This window comes from Maylandia zebra, linkage group LG12 (assembly GCF_041146795.1).
Source record: "Maylandia zebra isolate NMK-2024a linkage group LG12, Mzebra_GT3a, whole genome shotgun sequence".
In the NCBI taxonomy this organism is placed as follows: Eukaryota; Metazoa; Chordata; class Actinopteri; order Cichliformes; family Cichlidae; genus Maylandia; species Maylandia zebra.
The window spans coordinates 19871633-19891228 of record NC_135178.1 but is presented as its reverse complement, the minus strand read 5'-3'; the positions used below and the strand labels follow the sequence as shown (position 1 = coordinate 19891228).

Here is a 19596-nt window from a genome sequence, read left to right as displayed (position 1 = left end):
CAGCACTCTTCCCTACATAAACTGCCTTTATAAGTTAAAAGTGTCGGTATCAGTATTGGTATTGGCAATACTGGCCCTCTATTTATTTGGTATCTTCAATACCTAAATTTACAGTATCGCACACCACTGGTCTTCGCTCGTTTTTTCACCTTTTTCCGACACCCTTGCATTTAAATCCAACTTCGGTCGCCTTGTGTACCTGGCCTATAAGACTGAACATCAGTCCCTATTCCTTGTTTCGCATAATGGTATGATGACAGTCTGTCTTTGCATGGTGTGCCTATCAATGTAAAGTCTCACCCCTGCCTGCTCCTACATACTGATGGGCCATTGATAATTGACATATGAAATTCTCTGGCAGGCCGGATGTGGTCCGCTGGCTGTACGTGTGACACTCCTGCCTTAGATAATTATTTTCACTCACTACAAAGTCATAAATGTCTTTATCTGCAAGTTAGTGGAATCACTGCATAATTTCCTCCATCAACATACTTAAAATCTAAAATTTGACTAATGCATTATGACATAATCAAATTATCACAGTCTGAAATGACACATAGGATATTTAAAAACAAACAAACCCCCAAACAAACAAAAAAAGTCACAGGTTATGAGGGCAGAAAAAAACATTCATTTTGAAATGTACTTTTAAAATGACGAAATTAACGTTTCCCCTGAACTATGCATTTGCTATGTGTCCTTTATCAATGTAAAACAATCAAATAACATGTAATAGGTCAGGATCTTTCACTGTTCTTAAAAAAACTGACACATTACATGGCAGCCTAGACATGCAGGGAGGAGTGAAGCAGGGAGAACAAGTTTACATACAGTCATGTGAAAAAGAGTGTCTAAGCCTTCTATGATTTCCCGTGGAAAACTAAGGACAGCTTGACTGCTTCCATAGGAACTAAAAGGGTGAGCGGCAGCCAGGTGCTGTTAATCAAATGCATTTGATTAACTGACAAACAGAAAGACTCCACTGGCCTCAGTATGTTCAGTGTTACAATTAAAGAAAGACAGAAAGAGTATAAGTTGTTTGGAAAGTTTGCCAGGGGAAAGCCTATTCTGTCTAAAAAGAACATGACAGCACAAGTTGCATCAGAACAAATGACAAATCTTCTTGAGAGATGAGTCCAAGGTGGAGCTATTTGTTCATAATGTGCAGCACTACATTTGGCAAAGCCCAAACGCAGCATATCAGCACAAACACAACTGTCACCACATGGGGGAAGGGTGATAGTTTAAGCTTGTTTTGCAGTCACAGGACCTAGGCACCTTGCAGTCCCTGAGTCCACAATGAACTCTAAAACTTTTATCAAATTGTGTCACGTGCCAGGACAATGATTCCAAGCACAACAGCAAATCTACAACAGAATAGCTGAAAAAGGAAAGAATCAATGTGTTTAGTGGCCAAGTCAAAGTCCAGACCTAAACCTGATTGAAATACTGCAGGTGGACTTCAAGAGAGCTGTAGATAACAAATGTTAACAAACTTAAATGAACCAAAGCAAAGTTGTAAAAAAAAAGACTGATAAAGTCAAGTTACTGCTACTAGAGGTGCTTTAGGTAGGACTGCATAGAGTGCTATGAAAATGCTCTTTTGTGACTGTGCATGCTACATTGCTACAAGAATGTGCATAAATAAAATGTAGGACAGTGACAGAGTGCTCTTCATAAAAACCCCCAAAAACAAACAAAAAATTGAGGTCCACGTTAAAAATGTAATTAAGTTTTCTACTATTTAATCTAAATCACTTGAATGCTACATTTATTGTTGTTAAAGCTGCTTATACATTACAGTGAGCCATACTTTTATAGTCACAAACTAAATTGTATGTTAATTAATAATGGTCGGGCATCATAATAACACCTCAACCCAATTTTGTAAAACCTCTTTTTAAACTCTCAGTCATGCTGACAAAAAACATTCTAGTTGCCTTCTGTGTAGCAAATGTAGATGTAGAAGATTTTTTTAGCTGCATAGGCAAAGAATACCCTCACTAACTTCTCATATGTAAAATATGACAGAAAACACTTCAGAAAAGAGCTTCATGGTTAATCCTAGTGGGCCTTTAGGAGGTATAGAGTTAAATGGCAATATGTTTTGCCCATCCTCTACTTTGTGATTCAGTTTATTCAAAGTCATCTAAAGGCTCAAATGTTTGCTCTGAGCATGGTGAAGGACTATCAGAGAGTCCAGAGGCTTCACAGACTGTTTGCTGTGTGTTTTTATGGACCGGTGGCAAATGGCTTAAGGGTGGGGCTCGCTGGGCTTCTGTTTCCTGGCTGTAAAATGTGTCTAAAGGCAGATGCTCTTGCTTGTATTTGCGACTCAGCGAATGGCTGAAGACCTCAGGTGTGTGGTGAATGTATGCTTGGCTGAGAGCCAAGCTAAGGATCTCTGTTTTTTCCTTGTAGAAGCGCAGCTCTACGCCTCGACGCCGGGCCAACACTAGCTCCCTCTGTGCCACCTGCAACTCAGCTCCGATGAGACCCGGTGATCTCTGCTCCCGTGCGAGCCAATCCAGAGCCATATTGCTGCGCACGTACTCATCAAGTCCTCGCTGAGAGTAATATCTAATCACACTCTGAGATGGAGGAGAGAAAATAGGCCATCATCACTTCATAGATACGGAGATGCTGACACTTAATCAAGCAGGACCCATACCTGTCGAGAGCACTGTCTTTCCCTCAGAGCTTTCAGAGTCCCGTTCCAGTGCAACAACTGAAAAATTGTCATCATCTCCTACAGAAAGATGAGGTTGAGAAAGAAACACAGTCAGAAAGGAAAGTTTAATGCACCTCCACGAGTACTGAGTTAAACCTAACAAACCAGATTAGCGTTGTAAGTTTGACAAAGACAAAAATATGAATATTTATTACATGTAAGTGGTTGGTTTGACAAAACTATCACAAATCCTCAAGCACAAGGTATGTTTCACCTCGATTTATAAAACACCAACTGGGTGAACAGCTGCCATGTGTTGGGAAACTAGTGACATTACTGTTAAACAGAGAGTCCATACATTAACTTAAACCAACATAATTAGACGCAGATGGAAAGTTGTTTCAGGTTGACATCCGTGTTGTACCTGCTGCTCTGTTTACAATTCTGCTGCACTATGAAACCATTTGACACCTCCTGCATTAACTGCAATTATAAATTATACATTCTAGTGACAGCTGCAAAGCTTATACTCAATGCTGCGTGCAGACCGGTGCACAAGTGTGACTACATTTCAGCCCATGTGCATGTGGATAGTGTGTGTATTACTTGGACACAATCCATCTCTATGAGTTGAGTTTTAGCAGGAATGATAATGACCCCATTTCCTTCTACTAATAACCCCTCTGTCTGCAGGCATGTGCTTATTTATACAAAAGGTAGAAATATTAGGTGTTTAATAACACATGTCTCTGCCAGGGTCTGAGAGATATGTAAGAGCAGAACAGAGGGGTAAACGATTCCAAGGAAGGGCAGAATTGCCACCCTGTGGGTGGCCTTTTCTTTTTTTTTTTTGATGTTTGCCTTATAATAAACTGTTGATACTTAAATTGTGGGTGTTATTATAAACACTCTATTTATAGTGCAAAGTGGCACTTTACATTGTAAGTGTAATGCTTGGAATCTTTCAGTCTATCTAGTCATGAAGCCATATTTATGTAAAGCAAAAGAAATGAGTGTTTCTTTGTCCTTTACCTGGAACTCCAGCATGCTCCTTCCAATGTAGGAGTGAAGCAGCAAACTGTAGGTTCCTATACTGGTACCCGAATCACATGCATCTTCTACAGAAACCTTTAAACGCATCACAAAGCCTGTTAATACTGAGACATACAAGTTGTAATAATGTGTGTTTGAACTAGCTTACACATACAGCACTGTCTCTGGCCGCCTGACGCAAACTATGAGCGATGAACTCAGGGTCAATGCGTCGACATGGCAACTCATTCACAAGTGAGTTCATCAGAGCCACACGAGCCGCGTCCCTCCGAGCTTCTGCTTGAGTTTCACACACCTGAGTATGAGCAGAAAACCAGCAGAGTGCGTCAAAAGGAGTGTGTGGGCCTCAGGCTGCGTCCACATGTCCATAAATGGGCACCCAGTCTTGTATTTTTTTTGATAATTTTGCACTTGACTGCAGCTAATCATGGGATCTGAACTCACATCACTATTGAGATTAGGAATTCACAGATACCCAATCATATGCTGCCTCTGAGCTGGGGGCTGCTGTCTGGATCACAATGAGCCCATTGAGAAGCATCATGAGATTTAAACTGAACAACATCATTTTAAAACGACTTTTAAAGTCAGTGTGAAAATGTGAAATTTGATTCTATAACACTTCTATAAAACCAAAAGAATAACATTTTGTTTAAAAGCTTGCTATGGCTTTTATTTGCTGGTAATTTTGTTGAATTGTGCTGGTGCAAAGCAATTTTGTAATACTATTAAAAGGTGAAACAAGTGATAATGTAGCATAAGTTAATACTGTTATTACTATTACTTGCTCTAATTCTGTTATTTATGTACTCAACCTTTAGCATATAGTGGTATATTTCCTGTAGGGCTTTAAGGATAACAGCTGTTTATTCATATAAGCACATTAGATGAAAGTGTCGTTAGAGCACTGTTGATGTCAAACACACCTTATAGTTACCAAAACAGCTTCCTCCAGGAAGCGTGACATAGCAGACATACGGAGGTCCAGGAGAAGGTGCAGATTCGTACAACAGCAGGCTCTCTGTCTGGCCAGCTCCCTTCCCACCAAAACCATCCGAGTCACTGGAGGAACCATTCAGCTGCTTCTGCTCCCAGAAGTTATGAAGAATGGCCACCACGTTTACTGCACATACATGCATGTCAGCACGAAGATTGAAAATGTTTGTGAAAGGCCACTGTTAGGAATTCTTGCATTTGTATTAAGGAGATGTTATTCATCTGTCTGGGGTTCCCTTATATCATTCTGCTAACTCTCCTGTGTCATCACACTTGCTGAGCAGAAATTTTGACTTAAAAATAGAAATCAGACATCTGTGTTTATCTGCATACCCAGACAGCTTATATTGAAGTAGACTCTGGAACTGAAGGGAAGCACCTCACCACTTGACAATATTAGTATTTCCGAATACTTTTGTGCTCACTCTGACCCAGAAATGGGTTTAAAAGTTCCCAGAGTCCTTTACTTCGTGGCAGGAAAGTCACTTTAGGGCCATTTATGGCAACAGGGAGAACTTAACTCGCATTTATTTGAGCTATGGAGGAAATGTTACAAAGTAAAACAATGAAACACTCCCCTGACTTTCTTTTAATGTGATGCATTATTGCCTTGCTAGTGGTAAAAACCACTGTTAAGCAGTAAGACTTGTAGCTGTGCTCTCATATCTTCTTTGCTGTAAAAACTAACCTGTAAGTTTGTCACAAAGTTTCTTGCCTACTCACAGTCTTTGGGGCCGGCGCCAGTCTCAGTTTGTGATAAATACGACATGATGCTCTCCTCCACTTTCACGTCACTCATCTTCTCTCAGCATTTAGTTCCTGCTGCCTCAAACACGTTCAGACCATTCTCTTATTAAAATGATCCACCAAAACAGCACGTCTGACTCTGAGTAGCTAAGTAGAGTAATAACTGAGTAGCCACCACCGTCACCATGGCTCAAAATTAGAAGGAACCTCCACTCCCCTTTCTCCACCTCCCCAAATCCCCCCCCTCCTCCTCGTCTGTTTGACCATCTCGTCAGGGCTTCTCTTTTGAAGCAGACCACCTTTGTCACCCTCTCTGCCAATTAGCTCAGAGGGCCCCTCGGTCCTCTTGTACATGCACACACACAGAGGTGCAGAGCTGGAATGCTGAGCCCCTCCTCTGGGGCTGTGCAGCTGCCTAATCCTTGAGCACAGTCGGACGGTTTAAACTCGACCTAGCAGCCAAGTTGAAACCACAATTTTTTATAATGAAAAAAACATAAGAGGAAATTATGTGAAGAGGTCCAGCTTAAAAAAAAAAAAAATGCCCGTTCTCAGGATTACAGCGAAAATTTTTACCCAGGCCTTTTTTGGATATGTGGGGGGTGGGATATTTTTGACTTCACACGCAAATTTGGGCCCACTGAGCTTCACTCACTCTGTTCACTATGAAAGGCCATTGTTCATGTGTGAATTCAGACGCTCTCTGAAAGCCTCCTACGCATAAATTAACTGAATTTGAAGAAAAACATGTTTCGTTTTCTTCCTTCGGACTGCCTCAATATGTAGCCCATCCATTTCCGTCACTCTTTCATGATTAATGCGTTGGTGTGTGCTCTCTGTGAATGTGCACCATTTGAATTTTAAATCCCTGTCCACGTTAGTCACTTTGTAAGCAGCACATCCAGACTGAGCAGGAACCTTTGACTCTGTAACAGGAAGCTAATTAACATTGTTCAATCTGTTGTAGAGCTCATGTAGGTATCAGCACACACACAAAAATGAAGCACTAATACAGTGATAAATAAGTGTTTTGTGAAAACAAGTGCCTTTATTTAATAAGAAAAACACTTCCATAGTTTAATCATACTGTTTTGCTATATTAAGCAGTCCATATTTGTGTATGCAAGCAACAAAATTTTACTTAAGTTTAAAAAGAAAACCAAGAGATTTTATGAGAACAGCATCCAAAACAGTTTTCACTTTATGTGACCTCCACTTTGATTTCTCTGTGATGATTCAAATAAGCTGAGTTTTTGAATAAATACACAGTATTTATTAATTGTGTTTACAACTTCAGACAAAAAAAATTCAAAAAGTCAAAAAAAGAAAAGAAAAAAGGGTGTAAACATGAATTTCATCAATGCTGTTCTCTTTATCCCCAGAATTCGCTGGTCTCCATGCTAGACTTGATGTTATTTTGGTTTTCCCTCCTGGATTTGGTTTCCAAGTTGGCCTCACCCTTCTGTAGACGTCTCCTCTGCGCCGCCTTCTGCTGTTTGGTGAGCTGCCTCCGCACCTTCTGACGGATTACCTCCTGCAGGACACACGATAACAACAACAGGTCATAACAGATGAATATACTCACCTCCTGTCTCTGAAAGCCAGACACAACACTGTGCTGGCATGTTGTTTCTGTGTTAATTCACCTTCTTACAAACTGAAGCTCTTTAGCAACACCTACGGGACATTTTAAGATTTTCCCCAAAACTGTATAATGTGTCTGCTGCAGCACTGGCTGAAACTTCCAAATAATGAAGACATCAAATCTGTCACCATGTTTCTGGTTACTGGGTAGATTAGCAGAGTGTCCCTGTCAACCAGATATATCAACAGTGTAAATCTATGTTATACTTACTGGTGGTATGGTAGAGCAGCTCCCTGTGCTTCCCATCGTGGCCTCACTGTCTGTCCTTTTCCTCCTGTGCTCTACAATTTGTAGAAGACTATCTGCATCTCTGCAGGGAGATAAAAATTACATCATAGCAAAGCACATAAATGTACTGTAATGTACATACTTCATTAAACCAGCTTAATTTGACACAAATTAGCATAGATTTTGATTCATTGTCTCTATAATTCACTAACAATTCAGAAAAAAATATTTCTGGCTTGTCTCAATAATACTTTGCCAAACAATCCTATTAAAGCCTCAGATCCACGGGATAAGAGACTGCTTTGGTTACTAGGGAAAAACGTATATTCTCTGACAGGTTGCAGAGTGGTTGTTGCCTGCCGTTAGGCTGCTTTGCTGCACCAGAAAGAAACCTTTTAACTCTTTTAGCTCTGATCGCTAGCAGGTTGCTGCAGTTGCCTGTAGTTTGCATGGAAGACACAGACTTGTCCTCAAACACTCACCATTTACTCTGAGCTGTACTGAAACTTGAAAAAGCATGGGACAAACCAAAAACGAATGCACAGCTTCAAGGTTTACGATGCAGATTACTGTTACCACCAACACGTTTCAAAAGGAAAATATTCCATTAGTCTTACATAGTTTCACTACCGTAGTTGGCATCTTTTGTCTAAAGTACTTGTAAATGTAGCAGTGACCAAAGCAATAACAAGAAGGTTTCAGTGCAGTACTATACCTCTTTACAACCGATTTCACACTAGTGAGTGCCAGCAAACATTTGCCGACCGATTGCAGAAAACACCCTTTTCCCTTGCAAGTGGCAGCTGCCAGAGGATCACAGACAAGTCTCTAGCCCTGAGTCAATAAGGTTTAGCAACTGATTTTAGATTACCAGCAACCCCCACAACTACTTGTCAACCTGTCAGGTACAACAAAATTTACTAACCAGTGGTTGCCAGAAGGTCTGTGACTGGTCTTTAGACTGCTATGATTGGGGCTTTATTAGCCAGCTGCAGACTTATTTGAACATTACAAAACACAAATGGTCACATAAAAGGACATACCACACAGATGAGCTAAGCAGTTCATCAGCAGTTGTCTTATATTTCCCATATGCCGTTTTCCTGCAGTACCATTTATCTAATAGTGGTACATAATCATCAAAGAATAATCTTCATTTTGGGGGTTTTATTGTGTTGGCTATTCACTGCTTTTACCTGAAAGGTTTAAACTCCTTGTTGGAGGCAGAAAGGTCTGCCAGCTCTGGGAACTCATCCTCTGCTTCCTCCAACTCTTCATCTAACTGCTTCTCTGTTTCTTCATCACCTGGAGGCGAAGATGCAGTCTCAGTCTCTTGATCCTCTTGAACCTTGTTCTTACTCTTTTCACCGTCCTGATCTTGTGTCTCTGCAGGTGTTTCGCTGATTCGTAATCCCTCCAGTTCCAGCATTGCATGTTTATATTCCTCCATGTCCACAGCCTCCTCTCTTTCCTCATCTGTTGCCTCTTTGGCATCCTCGTCATCATTGTCACCGTCATCGTCGTCCTCCTCCTCCTCCTCCTCATCGTCCTCCTCCTCCTCCTCATCGTCCTCAGGTCCAGCTGGGTGTAGCAATGCACCATCTCGCTCCATGTCTTTCGTAAAGCCACTGGCTGAGACTTCAACATCTAGAGAATATGACCGCCTTTGGAAAGAAACAGGAGATCATGTTAGAACTGCTTTTCAGTTCAGAGTCTGGCCTCCACATTTACCATTTAAAATGTAATTCAGTTCCCTGTATTCATACATGTTTGTTATGTTTTAACTAGGGATGGGTACCGGTATCCGGTGCCATGATGGCACCGGTTCTGACATAAATGGTAGTAACCAGACCGAAAAGCAGCGCACATTTCGGTGCTTTAATTTTCCTGAGATGTGATACACTTTAGATTCTAGCCAATAATTTTACGTTTCCGAGGATAGTAGGCGGGTCCAGGTACGTACGTTCTTTTAGAGCAGAGCTACAGATTAAAAATGCCCAAGGCGAAGCGGTCAAAAGCCTGTCTGTACTTCACAGCAAAATATGCAAACTCAGCAGCCTGCAACAAGTGCTTTAAGCTGATACTGTGATACTGTCAAAGGAGGTAACACCTCAAATCCGATGAAACACCTGGCGACGCCGAGTGGTTTTTTTTTAAAAGCCGAAAAATGCGCCGTATTTGATAGCTTGCTGCGAGACCTCACACCGAGCACATCTACTGCGGGTGTGGTGCCTGTTATCGGACCCGGAGTTAGCAACATACCCAAAAACACGAAGAGGAGAGTCCTGGCCCCTAGCCCTGCCAGTGCAGCAGAAATGATGACGGATGATGATGCAGCAGCAGCCGTTCTTCTCTGCGTGAGTAGCTTAATGTTGTTCGTGTGTAATTTACGTTGAGTAGGCTAACCACGTTATTACATTAATGCAGGTAAGGTGAACTAGCAAACATCATCATAGCTACATGCGGCTGTCTTCTTGTTTGATGGCAGATACTCCCTTCACCCTGGCCAAAAAGGCTAAAATGACCAAAGAAAAAGTGGAAAACAGTGGAAAACATGAGAAGTTTTTGGATAAAGTTTGTGTTTTTTCCATTGTTTAAGCACTGCTTCCAGCCAAGAGTGATGCCCTAAATCCCCTATAGCTGCAGAAAAGGCTAACATTGTTATCTTTTTACAAAAAAAACAGCTGAACATTAGAGGTTTTTGGACCAATTTTGTGTTCTCCATTCTTTAAGCACCGGTTTGAGCACCGTTTAAGCACCGTTTCAAAAGTACCGGTTTGGCACCAGTATCGGATAAAACCTAAACGATACCCATCCCTAGTTTTGACTAAAATAAAGTACAAGCAGTTACCTGATGTCTTTGAAAGTTGGAAAGAGCTCGCTTTCATAATTGAATCGCTTTGCAAAGAAGTCGCGGATACATTTGACGTCTCGATCAAAGTACCTACAAAAAGGAGTCGTAAAAGTAGACAATTATAAGTTGTATGCTTTGATACTTTTAACTGCCAACTTTAAAAATCGAGCAAATAAACCCACCATTCAGCATTGGGGTGTGATGTAGACACCATCTGAGGGAAGTCAATCATTGTTATGTGGTCCTGGTCATCCAACATGAGGTTGAACTCGTTAAAATCTCCATGAATCAGGCCATGATTGGCCAGTTTGACTATGAGGTCCATGAACTCACTGTACAAGGCTGATGGATCCTGTAATTCATGAACCTGACACCTAGTAGAGTGAGACAATGCACACAAATTATGGAAGAAACCCCCCCCCCAGTAGGAACAGTACGTTATTTCTATTTTAATATACAAATAAAAAGAGGAAATCAATGGCTTGTTAACATACAGCGGATATCCATTGATGAGCTCCATCACTACAGCATGTCTGTTATAATCCACAGGTTTGGGAACTGGAAAGCCTCGATCGTACAATGCCTGGGATTAAAGAGGAGACAGACATTAAAATCCTCCAACAAAACAGTTTTTTCTATCACACTTGTAAGTGGTCCAGAACAGACTCTCACTCATTTGGTTCATTACCTTCATGTAGGCAAACTCCTTCATGGCAGAGAGGCGGGAGAGATAGAGCCAGGACATGTTCTTCCTGTGTTTGTGGTAATCTCTCTTGTTCTTCAGATTCCTGAAAGATGTACGCCCCAACCTGTGCAGCTTCAGAGCATACTGCTCTCCGCTTGGACTCGCCACAATATATATATCTACATGCAAGGTGAACAGAAAGAAAGAAATATTTATATAAACATGAGCACATAAAAGATTGACGGTAAAAGCCTGAAAACCTGAAAGAAAACACATTATGATTATAAATTAAAAAAAAAAACCCAAACACTTACCCGACTCTTTGCCAACACCCATTTGGTTGCCAACAGAAATGATTATTTCTCTGGCGCACAAAGTCTTTAAGGCCAAGTAGTCATATCCTCCATAATTCAACTTGTAACCCTGGACAGCTGAGATCAACACACGCCATCATGTTAGAAAGCTAATCACTTACATCATAACTTGTGAGACAAAGCTAGTGTTTTTAGAATAGATAGAATAGAATAGAATAGATAGAATACGTTTTTGTAAGTTTTCTTACTCTTGGTGCGCTCATAGACCACGAGCTTGTGTTTCACAAGCTCTCTGAGGATCTTGTTGCAGCCACCGTGCTTGAGGCTTGCAATGGAAGACAGAAGACTTACTGGAACAATCTCATGGTTTTTCATCCCCATCTCAACCTGCGTGAAAAATTATCATCATTGTCATCAAAATTATCATCACCAGTGAGCTGACAGATTAAATTACAAGCTTATCTGCGTTGTAATGTATATTTCAGGAAAAACAGCCTTTGCTCATTCCTTCTATGTCCTTAAAATTCCCATGCTAAATTCTTCTTCCAGTTACTTCCTTCAGGGGTCACCACAACAGATCATATGCCTCCATCTCACCCTATTCCTAGCATCCTCCATTGACTCACCAATCTTTGCTTGTCCTCCTTCACTAGATCCATACTCTGTGGTCATCTTCTTTACCTCCTGGCTGGCCACTCCATATTCAACATCCTTCGCTCAATATATCTACACATGTATCAAGTTTGCCTCACCACCTTAGTCTCCAAACTGCTCAGCCTGAGCTGTCCCTTTGATGTAATGATTAGATGTTTCTAATCCTGTCCTTCCTGGTCACTCCCAACAACAATATTAGTCTCTTCAGGTATGCCACCTCCAGCTCAGCTTCCTGTCTGTTTTTAGTGCCACTATCTCCAAATCATACATTATAGCAGGTCCTACTGTAAACCTCCCCTTTCCCTTAACCTGGAGAGCTGTTCCCACCATTTTGCTACCTCTTTTGCTACCTCTCCAGACTCTTCCACCTGCTCCCTACTTTCACTACAGAGTTCATAATATCATCTGCAGATATCATAGGTCACGATAATCCATAGATCAATGAAGGAGGGCATGCAGCAAAACCCAGGACCCTAATTTTGTGCCTAAAAGACTGAAAACAAACACTAACTTTAGAAGAAAGCTGCTTTAATGGTCTAACACATATCACAAGGAACATATTAGCCTCAATGGCAGACAAATCCCTATAGGGCAACTGAAGTGCTGCAGCAGCAATTTCATATTACAGATATTAGGTAGATAACGCAAGGATTAATACATATGCAGATCAAGCGACTCTTCAGAGCTAGTGTGCACAGGACAAGTACTTATGCTTGGCAACCAATGTCGCCAGTGGTTTGTTTGTTACTAATGACAGATCCCAAACTCAGAATATTTCTACCACTGACACTCATATTTTGAAATTAATTGTTTTAAATATGCGTCTTGTGAATCCACCATCAGTCACTAAACCACAGGAGTACAGTGAAACGATGTTCCGTTTACCTGACATGAACTATGAATGCCTGTGTATGTGTGCTCGCCTTCATTACAACTACATTAACATCTCGCATGCTGCTGTAACAGTGGCATGTGTAAAAGTTAATGAGCAATAACCAGCTGACCAAGCGCTGGCTTAGCACAGGCTAACCAACTGGGACCGAATTAGCAGTTAGCTTTGTACTTACCGCAGTAAGGACTCGGAAGTCATCTCGGGATAAATATCTCAATATCACAACATTTAACTTTCCCATATTTTAGCCGACACATACACGGTTACACTGAGCTAGCTCTTCAAACTTTTTTTAACCTAAAGGTGCCACATTTCTTGTAAACACACGTGCAAGGCGGAAGTTCTAGGAACGGAAAAGACGTCACTTCTGGCTCTAGAAAAACTGACGCCGGATTGGACGCTGCGGCAAGTACCCTGACCTCCAATCACAGCAGAGTCCACTGTGTCCCGCCGGCAGATGGAAACGTGCCAGAATGGATCTGCTGGAGGGACAAAGTTTTAACTCTTATTAGCCAAAACAGGGGCGCATCTACTGCATCTACTGTAGGGGCATATGATGGGATGTGCCACCCTAAAATAATCTCTTGTCCCCCCTAGTGTCACCCTAGTTTTCCATATTACAATGTTGTCTATTTATAATAAAACAAGGAATAAAAACAGTCATGGCCAGGGGGCAACAGAAATTAAAATATAACTATAAAAATAAAATTCTAGTAGACACAATCTGCACAAATCCTGAAAAACACTAAAAGTCTGTTTAAAATATTAAAACAGCCAGTGTCCCAAACATCCTCTTCAATCCCTTACTTCAGTCCCAAACTACTAATAGAAAGAAGAACATTGACTGTCATTTATTTTTTAAAATACTAGTCTTATCTCATTTGTCAGTTGGGTCAGTACTTACCCTGGGTGAGCAGAACTCTCAACTCTACCCGCCACTGATCAGAACGCTCCCCTGCCACCTCCAGGCACTCACCTGACGGGTGTCCCTGCACTTCACCATCCTCTGCAGCCTTTTTTCTTGGTGAATCGAAGCAAATCAACAATAATAATCAAAAATAAGTAAAAAAGCAAGGGAATACAAATGAGCTGTGATTCACCTTCACAGTGGCTTACTGGAAGACAGAATAAGGTCACTGGTAATGTTATTAGTAACCAGTGTTGGTCAAGTTACTTTAAAAAAGTAATCAGTAACTAATTACTGATTACTTCACCCCAAAAGTAATCCTGTTACTTTACTGATTACTTATTTTTGAAAGTAATTAGTTACTTAGTTACTTTTTAAAAACATTTTACACCCTTTTTCTGCATAGTCCACCATATAAAATGTAATCAAATGAAAAAGTCTCTTTTTTAAAACTTGTTTTATTAGTTTTAATCTTTTAACTTTATGCATCAAGCAAAAATTAAATTATATGCAACATTCTCTGACTGGAAGAAATTTGTTTAACATTTAAACCTATTTTCTGCACATTCCAGCACATAAAATAAAATAGTTTTTTGTGTTTACACTCACTCTTTCAAATAGATGCAAGTAAAACACACCAGAAAATAAACAAAATCAAAGAATCAGCAGTGCTCTTGCTCTATTTTCACCTGTTTAGTAGGAGTGGGGCAGGCGGAGGTTTGCCCTGGTGCAGGTGTGTCGCAGCCGTCATGTCAGTGGAAGAATCCGTGAGTTTCTCTGTGAATTTCACATTCCCATGGCAGCGTACTCAGTGCTTGTGCGGAAGTTTAGGGGTTTATTTTTCGCTGTAAAAAGAAGTTTTCTTCGAACAGCAGACGCTAATGTTTTTGTCACTTTTTCCAGAATCAAACTCAAAGTAAGGTCAGTACTTCCACACTTTAAATGCTGCACGCTCATACTCTCTCCCACACTTGATATATTATCCATTGTTGATCTGCACACAGCTGATGCCACGAACGTAGCACTCGCTCGTCATTGTCATGAGACACTCTAGCAAAAAAATCACGGTTTTAGTAACGCAGTAACGCAGCGTGCTCACGGGAAAGTAACGGTAATCTAATTACCTTTTTTGCTATAGTAATCCCTTACTTTGCTCGTTAATTGAAAAAAGTAATCGGATTACAGCAACGCGCTACTGCCCATCTCTGTTAGTAACACTTGTGTTTTCCCTATTATTCAACTCTGGTAAACGGACTGGTACTTTCATAGAGCCTTTCTACACAGTTAAGCATGCAAAGTGGTTTCCTCAACATTCACCCAAACACACACACACACACACACACACACACACACACACACACACACACACACACACACACACACACACGCCCCTTTTATCTACGCCTAAGCACTTTCTAACACACACACAGTCATGCTGTTGTTGATGCTTCAGGGGTAAATCAGGATTCAGTATTTTATCTGAGGATGCCTTGGTAGACAAGTAGATGACTCAGGGCTCAAATCACTGACCTTCCAATTGGTAGACAACTCACTCTATCAACGATCGGTCCAATATCACCCAAACCTTTTTCTCACCTGATGAAAAGGCCAGATAAATGTTTTGTAAAAGAGTATAGAATAAAAATATGGCAGTAGGTTTGAATGTTGAGTGGTATGGAGTCCTGCTGTCATGATAGCTCACTGCTGTGAATAAGAGACAGGTTTTGCACAGGAGCAATAAAGCATAGCGCATTTTATTGAAAAAAGTAAGAAATATCTGTAAAAGCTGAACTGCAGGAAACACTGTGTCAACCCTGTGAAATCTGAAGGTCAGGTGTGTGTGTGGGAGAAAGTGTTGAACAGAGATTTACTGGCAGGTTTTTGAATGCCCTACAGCAGGTTAGGTACACAGACACATTACTCATCCTGCTCTCCCACACACTGGAGCCTCTTTGGGAAAGTTGAGTATAGAACTACACAGTAAGACTGACAGAAAGCTCTAGAAAAAGATGTTTCAAGGTGCAGGAACCTCTCTGGCAACACATATGATAACACGCACAGAACCACTTTAGCAAAGGGTACATGAATGTGCTTCCTTAATAATAGCACCTATGCATTTACAATTATATCATGTTTTGACCATTTGTTCTAAAGCTTTCCTGTAAATCCAAACACTATAGAAACTCATCATCATTATATAAACAAAAAGATAGTTTGTTCACAAACTGTGAACAATATTATGTAGTTCATAATAGTTTTTGTCTTTTGTTAAATGGAAGCCTGAGTCTGGATTATCACTGAATTACTTACATTAACCAAGACCGGAAGGCTGGAGTTCAGCTTGCTGGTAAGTTTGTCTCCAAATTGTCTTCTTGTTTTATGTAATTCCTTCTGGGATTTGGATCCAACAAGTTAAGCATGTATATTATGCACACACACAAACACACATGCAGCTATTGTTGAATGAAGACATTGATCTGACACATGTAAAATGTGGCCCATTGTGTTTATTGTTCCCCCCATCTCCCAACCCTGTGTTCTCAAAAGGGAACAGAGGATTAGGAGATGATGGAGGAAATTGAAAGTTGGGGGGAGGTTGCAAGTTTCTTGCAACTTTTCTCCACGTCTTCTAATTGTGCTTGTTTTTCTTCAAGCTTGTCTTTCAGTTCTTTAAATGTTGCCTCCTCTATTAGCTTTGCCTTGTTTATATCTGTATTTATCTGTTCTACTTTCTTGTGCATGTCTTCTAAGTGCTGGTTTCTCTTCTGGATTTCTTGAAGTGTACACTGCAGGTCTTCATGTGTTTTCTGTTATTGTTGCTTTTGCGCCTGGATTTCAGTGTATTTGTACTTCAAGTTGTTAGAAAGTTCCTCAAGTTCTGTGTTTTTTCTCAGCATTTCATTGATGCTACTCTGCATCTCTGAGCATTGTTTTTCCAGTTTTTTCTTTTCTCCTTCCAGTTCAGTTGCTTTGTACTTCATTTCATTATAATATTTTTGGAGTTTTTAATTTTTCCTCTGGAGAATAAGTGTTTCTTCTTTCTGTTGTATGTCCTGTTGCTTCTTCTCTTGAAGCAACTCTTGATTTTGGAGCAGTGTTTCATTAAGAGTTGTTTGGAGCATTTTGTATTTTTCCTCCATGTCTTCAAGTTTGCAATCCATTTCTTCCTCTTTTATGTCCTGCTGTTCTTTCTCATGAAGAAACTCTTTATTTCTGTGCAGTGTTTTATCGAGCCTCATTTGCAGCACTCTGAATTTTTCCTCCATGTCTTCAAGCTTGCAGTTCATTTCTTTCTATTTTATGTCCAGTTGCTTCTTCTCTTGAAGCAACTGTTGTTTTATTGTGCTTCATCTGCAGCGCTCTGTATTTTTCCTGCATGCCTTGGAGTTTGCACTGCATGTCTCTTGGTTCTACAGGCAGTGCAGAATTATTAGGCAAGTTGTATTTTTGAGGAATAATGTTATTATTGAACAACAACCATGTTCTCAATGAATCCAAAAAGCTCATTAATATCAAAGCTGAATGTTTTTGGAAGTAGTTTTTAGTTTTAGCTATCTTAGGGGGATATCTGTGTGTGCAGGTGACTATTACTGTGCATAATTATTAGGCAACTTAACAAAAAACAAATATATACCCATTTCAATTATTTATTTTCACCAGTGAAACCAATATAACATCTCCACATTCACAAATATACATTTCTGACATTCAAAAACAAAACAAAAACAAATCAGCGACCAATATAGCCACCTTTCTTTGCAAGGACACTCAAAAGCCTGCCATCCATGGATTCTGTCAGTGTTTTGATCTGTTCACCATCAACATTGCGTGCAGCAGCAACCACAGCCTCCCAGACACTGTTCAGAGAGGTGTACTGTTTTCCCTCCTTGTAAATCTCACATTTGATGATGGACCACAGGTTCTCAATGGGGTTCAGATCAGGTGAACAAGGTGGCCATGTCATTAGTTTTTCTTCTTTTATACCCTTTCTTGCCAGCCACGCTGTGGAGTACTTGGACGCGTGTGATGGAGCATTGTCCTGCATGAAAATCATGTTTTTCTTGAAGGATGCAGACTTCTTCCTGTACCACTGCTTGAAGAAGGTGTCTTCCAGAAACTGGCAGTAGGACTGGGAGTTGAGCTTGACTCCATCCTCAACCCGAAAAGGCCCCACAAGCTCATCTTTGATGATACCAGCCCAAACCAGTACTCCACCTCCACCTTGCTGGCGTCTGAGTCGGACTGGAGCTCTCTGCCCTTTACCAATCCAGCCACGGGCCCATCCATCTGGCCCATCAAGACTCACTCTCATTTCATCAGTCCATAAAACCTTAGAAAAACCAGTCTTGAGATATTTCTTGGCCCAGTCTTGACGTTTCAGCTTGTGTGTCTTGTTCAGTGGTGGTCGTCTTTCAGCCTTTCTTACCTTGGCCATGTCTCTGAGTATTGCACACCTTGTGCTTTTGGGCACTCCAGTGATGTTGCAGCCCTGAAATATGACCAAACTGGTGGCAAGTGGCATCTTGGCAGCTGCACGCTTGACTTTTCTCAGTTCATGGGCAGTTATTTTGCACCTTGGTTTTTCCACACGCTTCTTGCGACCCTGTTGACTATTTTGAATGAAACGCTTGATTGTTCGATGATCACACTTCAGAAGCTTTGCAATTTTGAGACTGCTGCATCCCTCTGCAAGATATCTCACTATTTTTGACTTTTCTGAGCCTGTCAAGTCCTTCTTTTGACCCATTTTGCCAAAGGCAAGGACGTTGCCTAATAATTATGCACACCTGATATAGGGTGTTGATGTCATTAGACCACACCCCTTCTCATTACAGAGATGCACATCACCTAATATGCTTAATTGGTAGTAGGCTTTCGAGCCTATACAGCTTGGAGTAAGACAACATGCATGAAGAGGATGATGTGGACAAAATACTCATTTGCCTAATAATTCTGCACTCCCTGTATGTTCTCCTGTTCTTTCTCTTGGAGGATCTCTCTTTTTTGTGTGTTTCTTAGTTTTAAACTAGTTGATTAGTCTACTTGTTTCCCCCCCTTGTGTAGCCGACTAAAAAATTAATTGCCAGGAGCATCCTTGGTGTGCAGGGTTACCACTGCCATTTCCGGCTGAGGGTTTTTTTTTTAATCTGAGTGGAGATATTGTCATTAGGAAACTGATACTGCAAATCTGAGCCACCACTAGGCAGAGGTTGGAAGCAATGTACAAATACTTCATTATTGTGCTAAAGTAGAATTTTCAGGTAGCTGTACTTTACTTTAGTCATTTTTCTGTCAACTTTGTGCTTTTACTCCTTACAGTTCCAAAATGGGCTTGTTACTTTTGTTTTAAGGCATTTGAGGGAAGTTATTATTTCGTCTCTGCGGGCCAATGAGAAAAAAAAAAGATATTTCAAATTGTTAAATTGATATTTTGAATAACCTGAAATTTTGACTTAATGATTCCAAAAAATGTTGCTTTTTTAGCATCTTCCATAATTTATACAAACAGTCCATTTTAAAGGTTCAGTTTAATGATATTTAAATCTCACTGTATAAAAACAGACTGTGCTATCAATTAATACATTGCAGTTTTTCATGTTTCAGCTAGATGGCACTGTGACACAGGGCGCTCTGAAGATTCTGAGCTGCTGTCCTTTGTCTCAAACGTGTCTGTGTATCGACTCTGTCTTGAGTTATAAACACACTGTGTCTGGAAAAAAAAGGCAGACCTTCCATTTAAGGAGAGAAACGACGGGTAATTTAACATTGCTATTTTGGTGAAATTTTCTTAGTTAAGCTCATAGATAATGCTGATATCATTTTAATTGTCTTGAACAATGATGATGAATGCTCCTTTATAATCCTGACATTTTCCAAAAATGTTTGGATTCTTGTTACCTGCTTTTCGTACTTTGCTCTTTTTTTTTCCCTTTCTGGAATCAAACTAAAG

General features: G+C 40.5%; 2 protein-coding genes across 2 annotated transcripts; both read right to left on the bottom strand.

Moving 5' to 3' along the window:
* Positions 1-424: 424 nt before the first annotated feature.
* On the bottom strand, positions 425-5701 carry LOC101466305 (protein limb expression 1). The gene is made up of 6 exons (XM_004544489.3): positions 5444-5701; positions 4651-4847; positions 3879-4019; positions 3704-3799; positions 2672-2749; positions 425-2591 (listed from the first exon to the last, which is right to left on the bottom strand). Exons 1-6 carry the CDS (start codon positions 5517-5519, stop codon positions 2136-2138), a joined length of 1044 nt encoding a protein of 347 aa, XP_004544546.2. The 5' UTR covers positions 5520-5701; the 3' UTR covers positions 425-2135.
* Positions 5702-6493: 792 nt separating this feature from the next.
* On the bottom strand, positions 6494-13114 carry riok2 (RIO kinase 2 (yeast)). The gene is made up of 10 exons (XM_004544488.4): positions 12915-13114; positions 11442-11580; positions 11194-11310; positions 10883-11058; positions 10689-10777; positions 10377-10568; positions 10192-10284; positions 8537-9004; positions 7323-7422; positions 6494-7001 (listed from the first exon to the last, which is right to left on the bottom strand). Exons 1-10 carry the CDS (start codon positions 12978-12980, stop codon positions 6840-6842), a joined length of 1602 nt encoding a protein of 533 aa, XP_004544545.3. The 5' UTR covers positions 12981-13114; the 3' UTR covers positions 6494-6839.
* Between the last annotated feature and the right edge of the window lie 6482 nt (positions 13115-19596).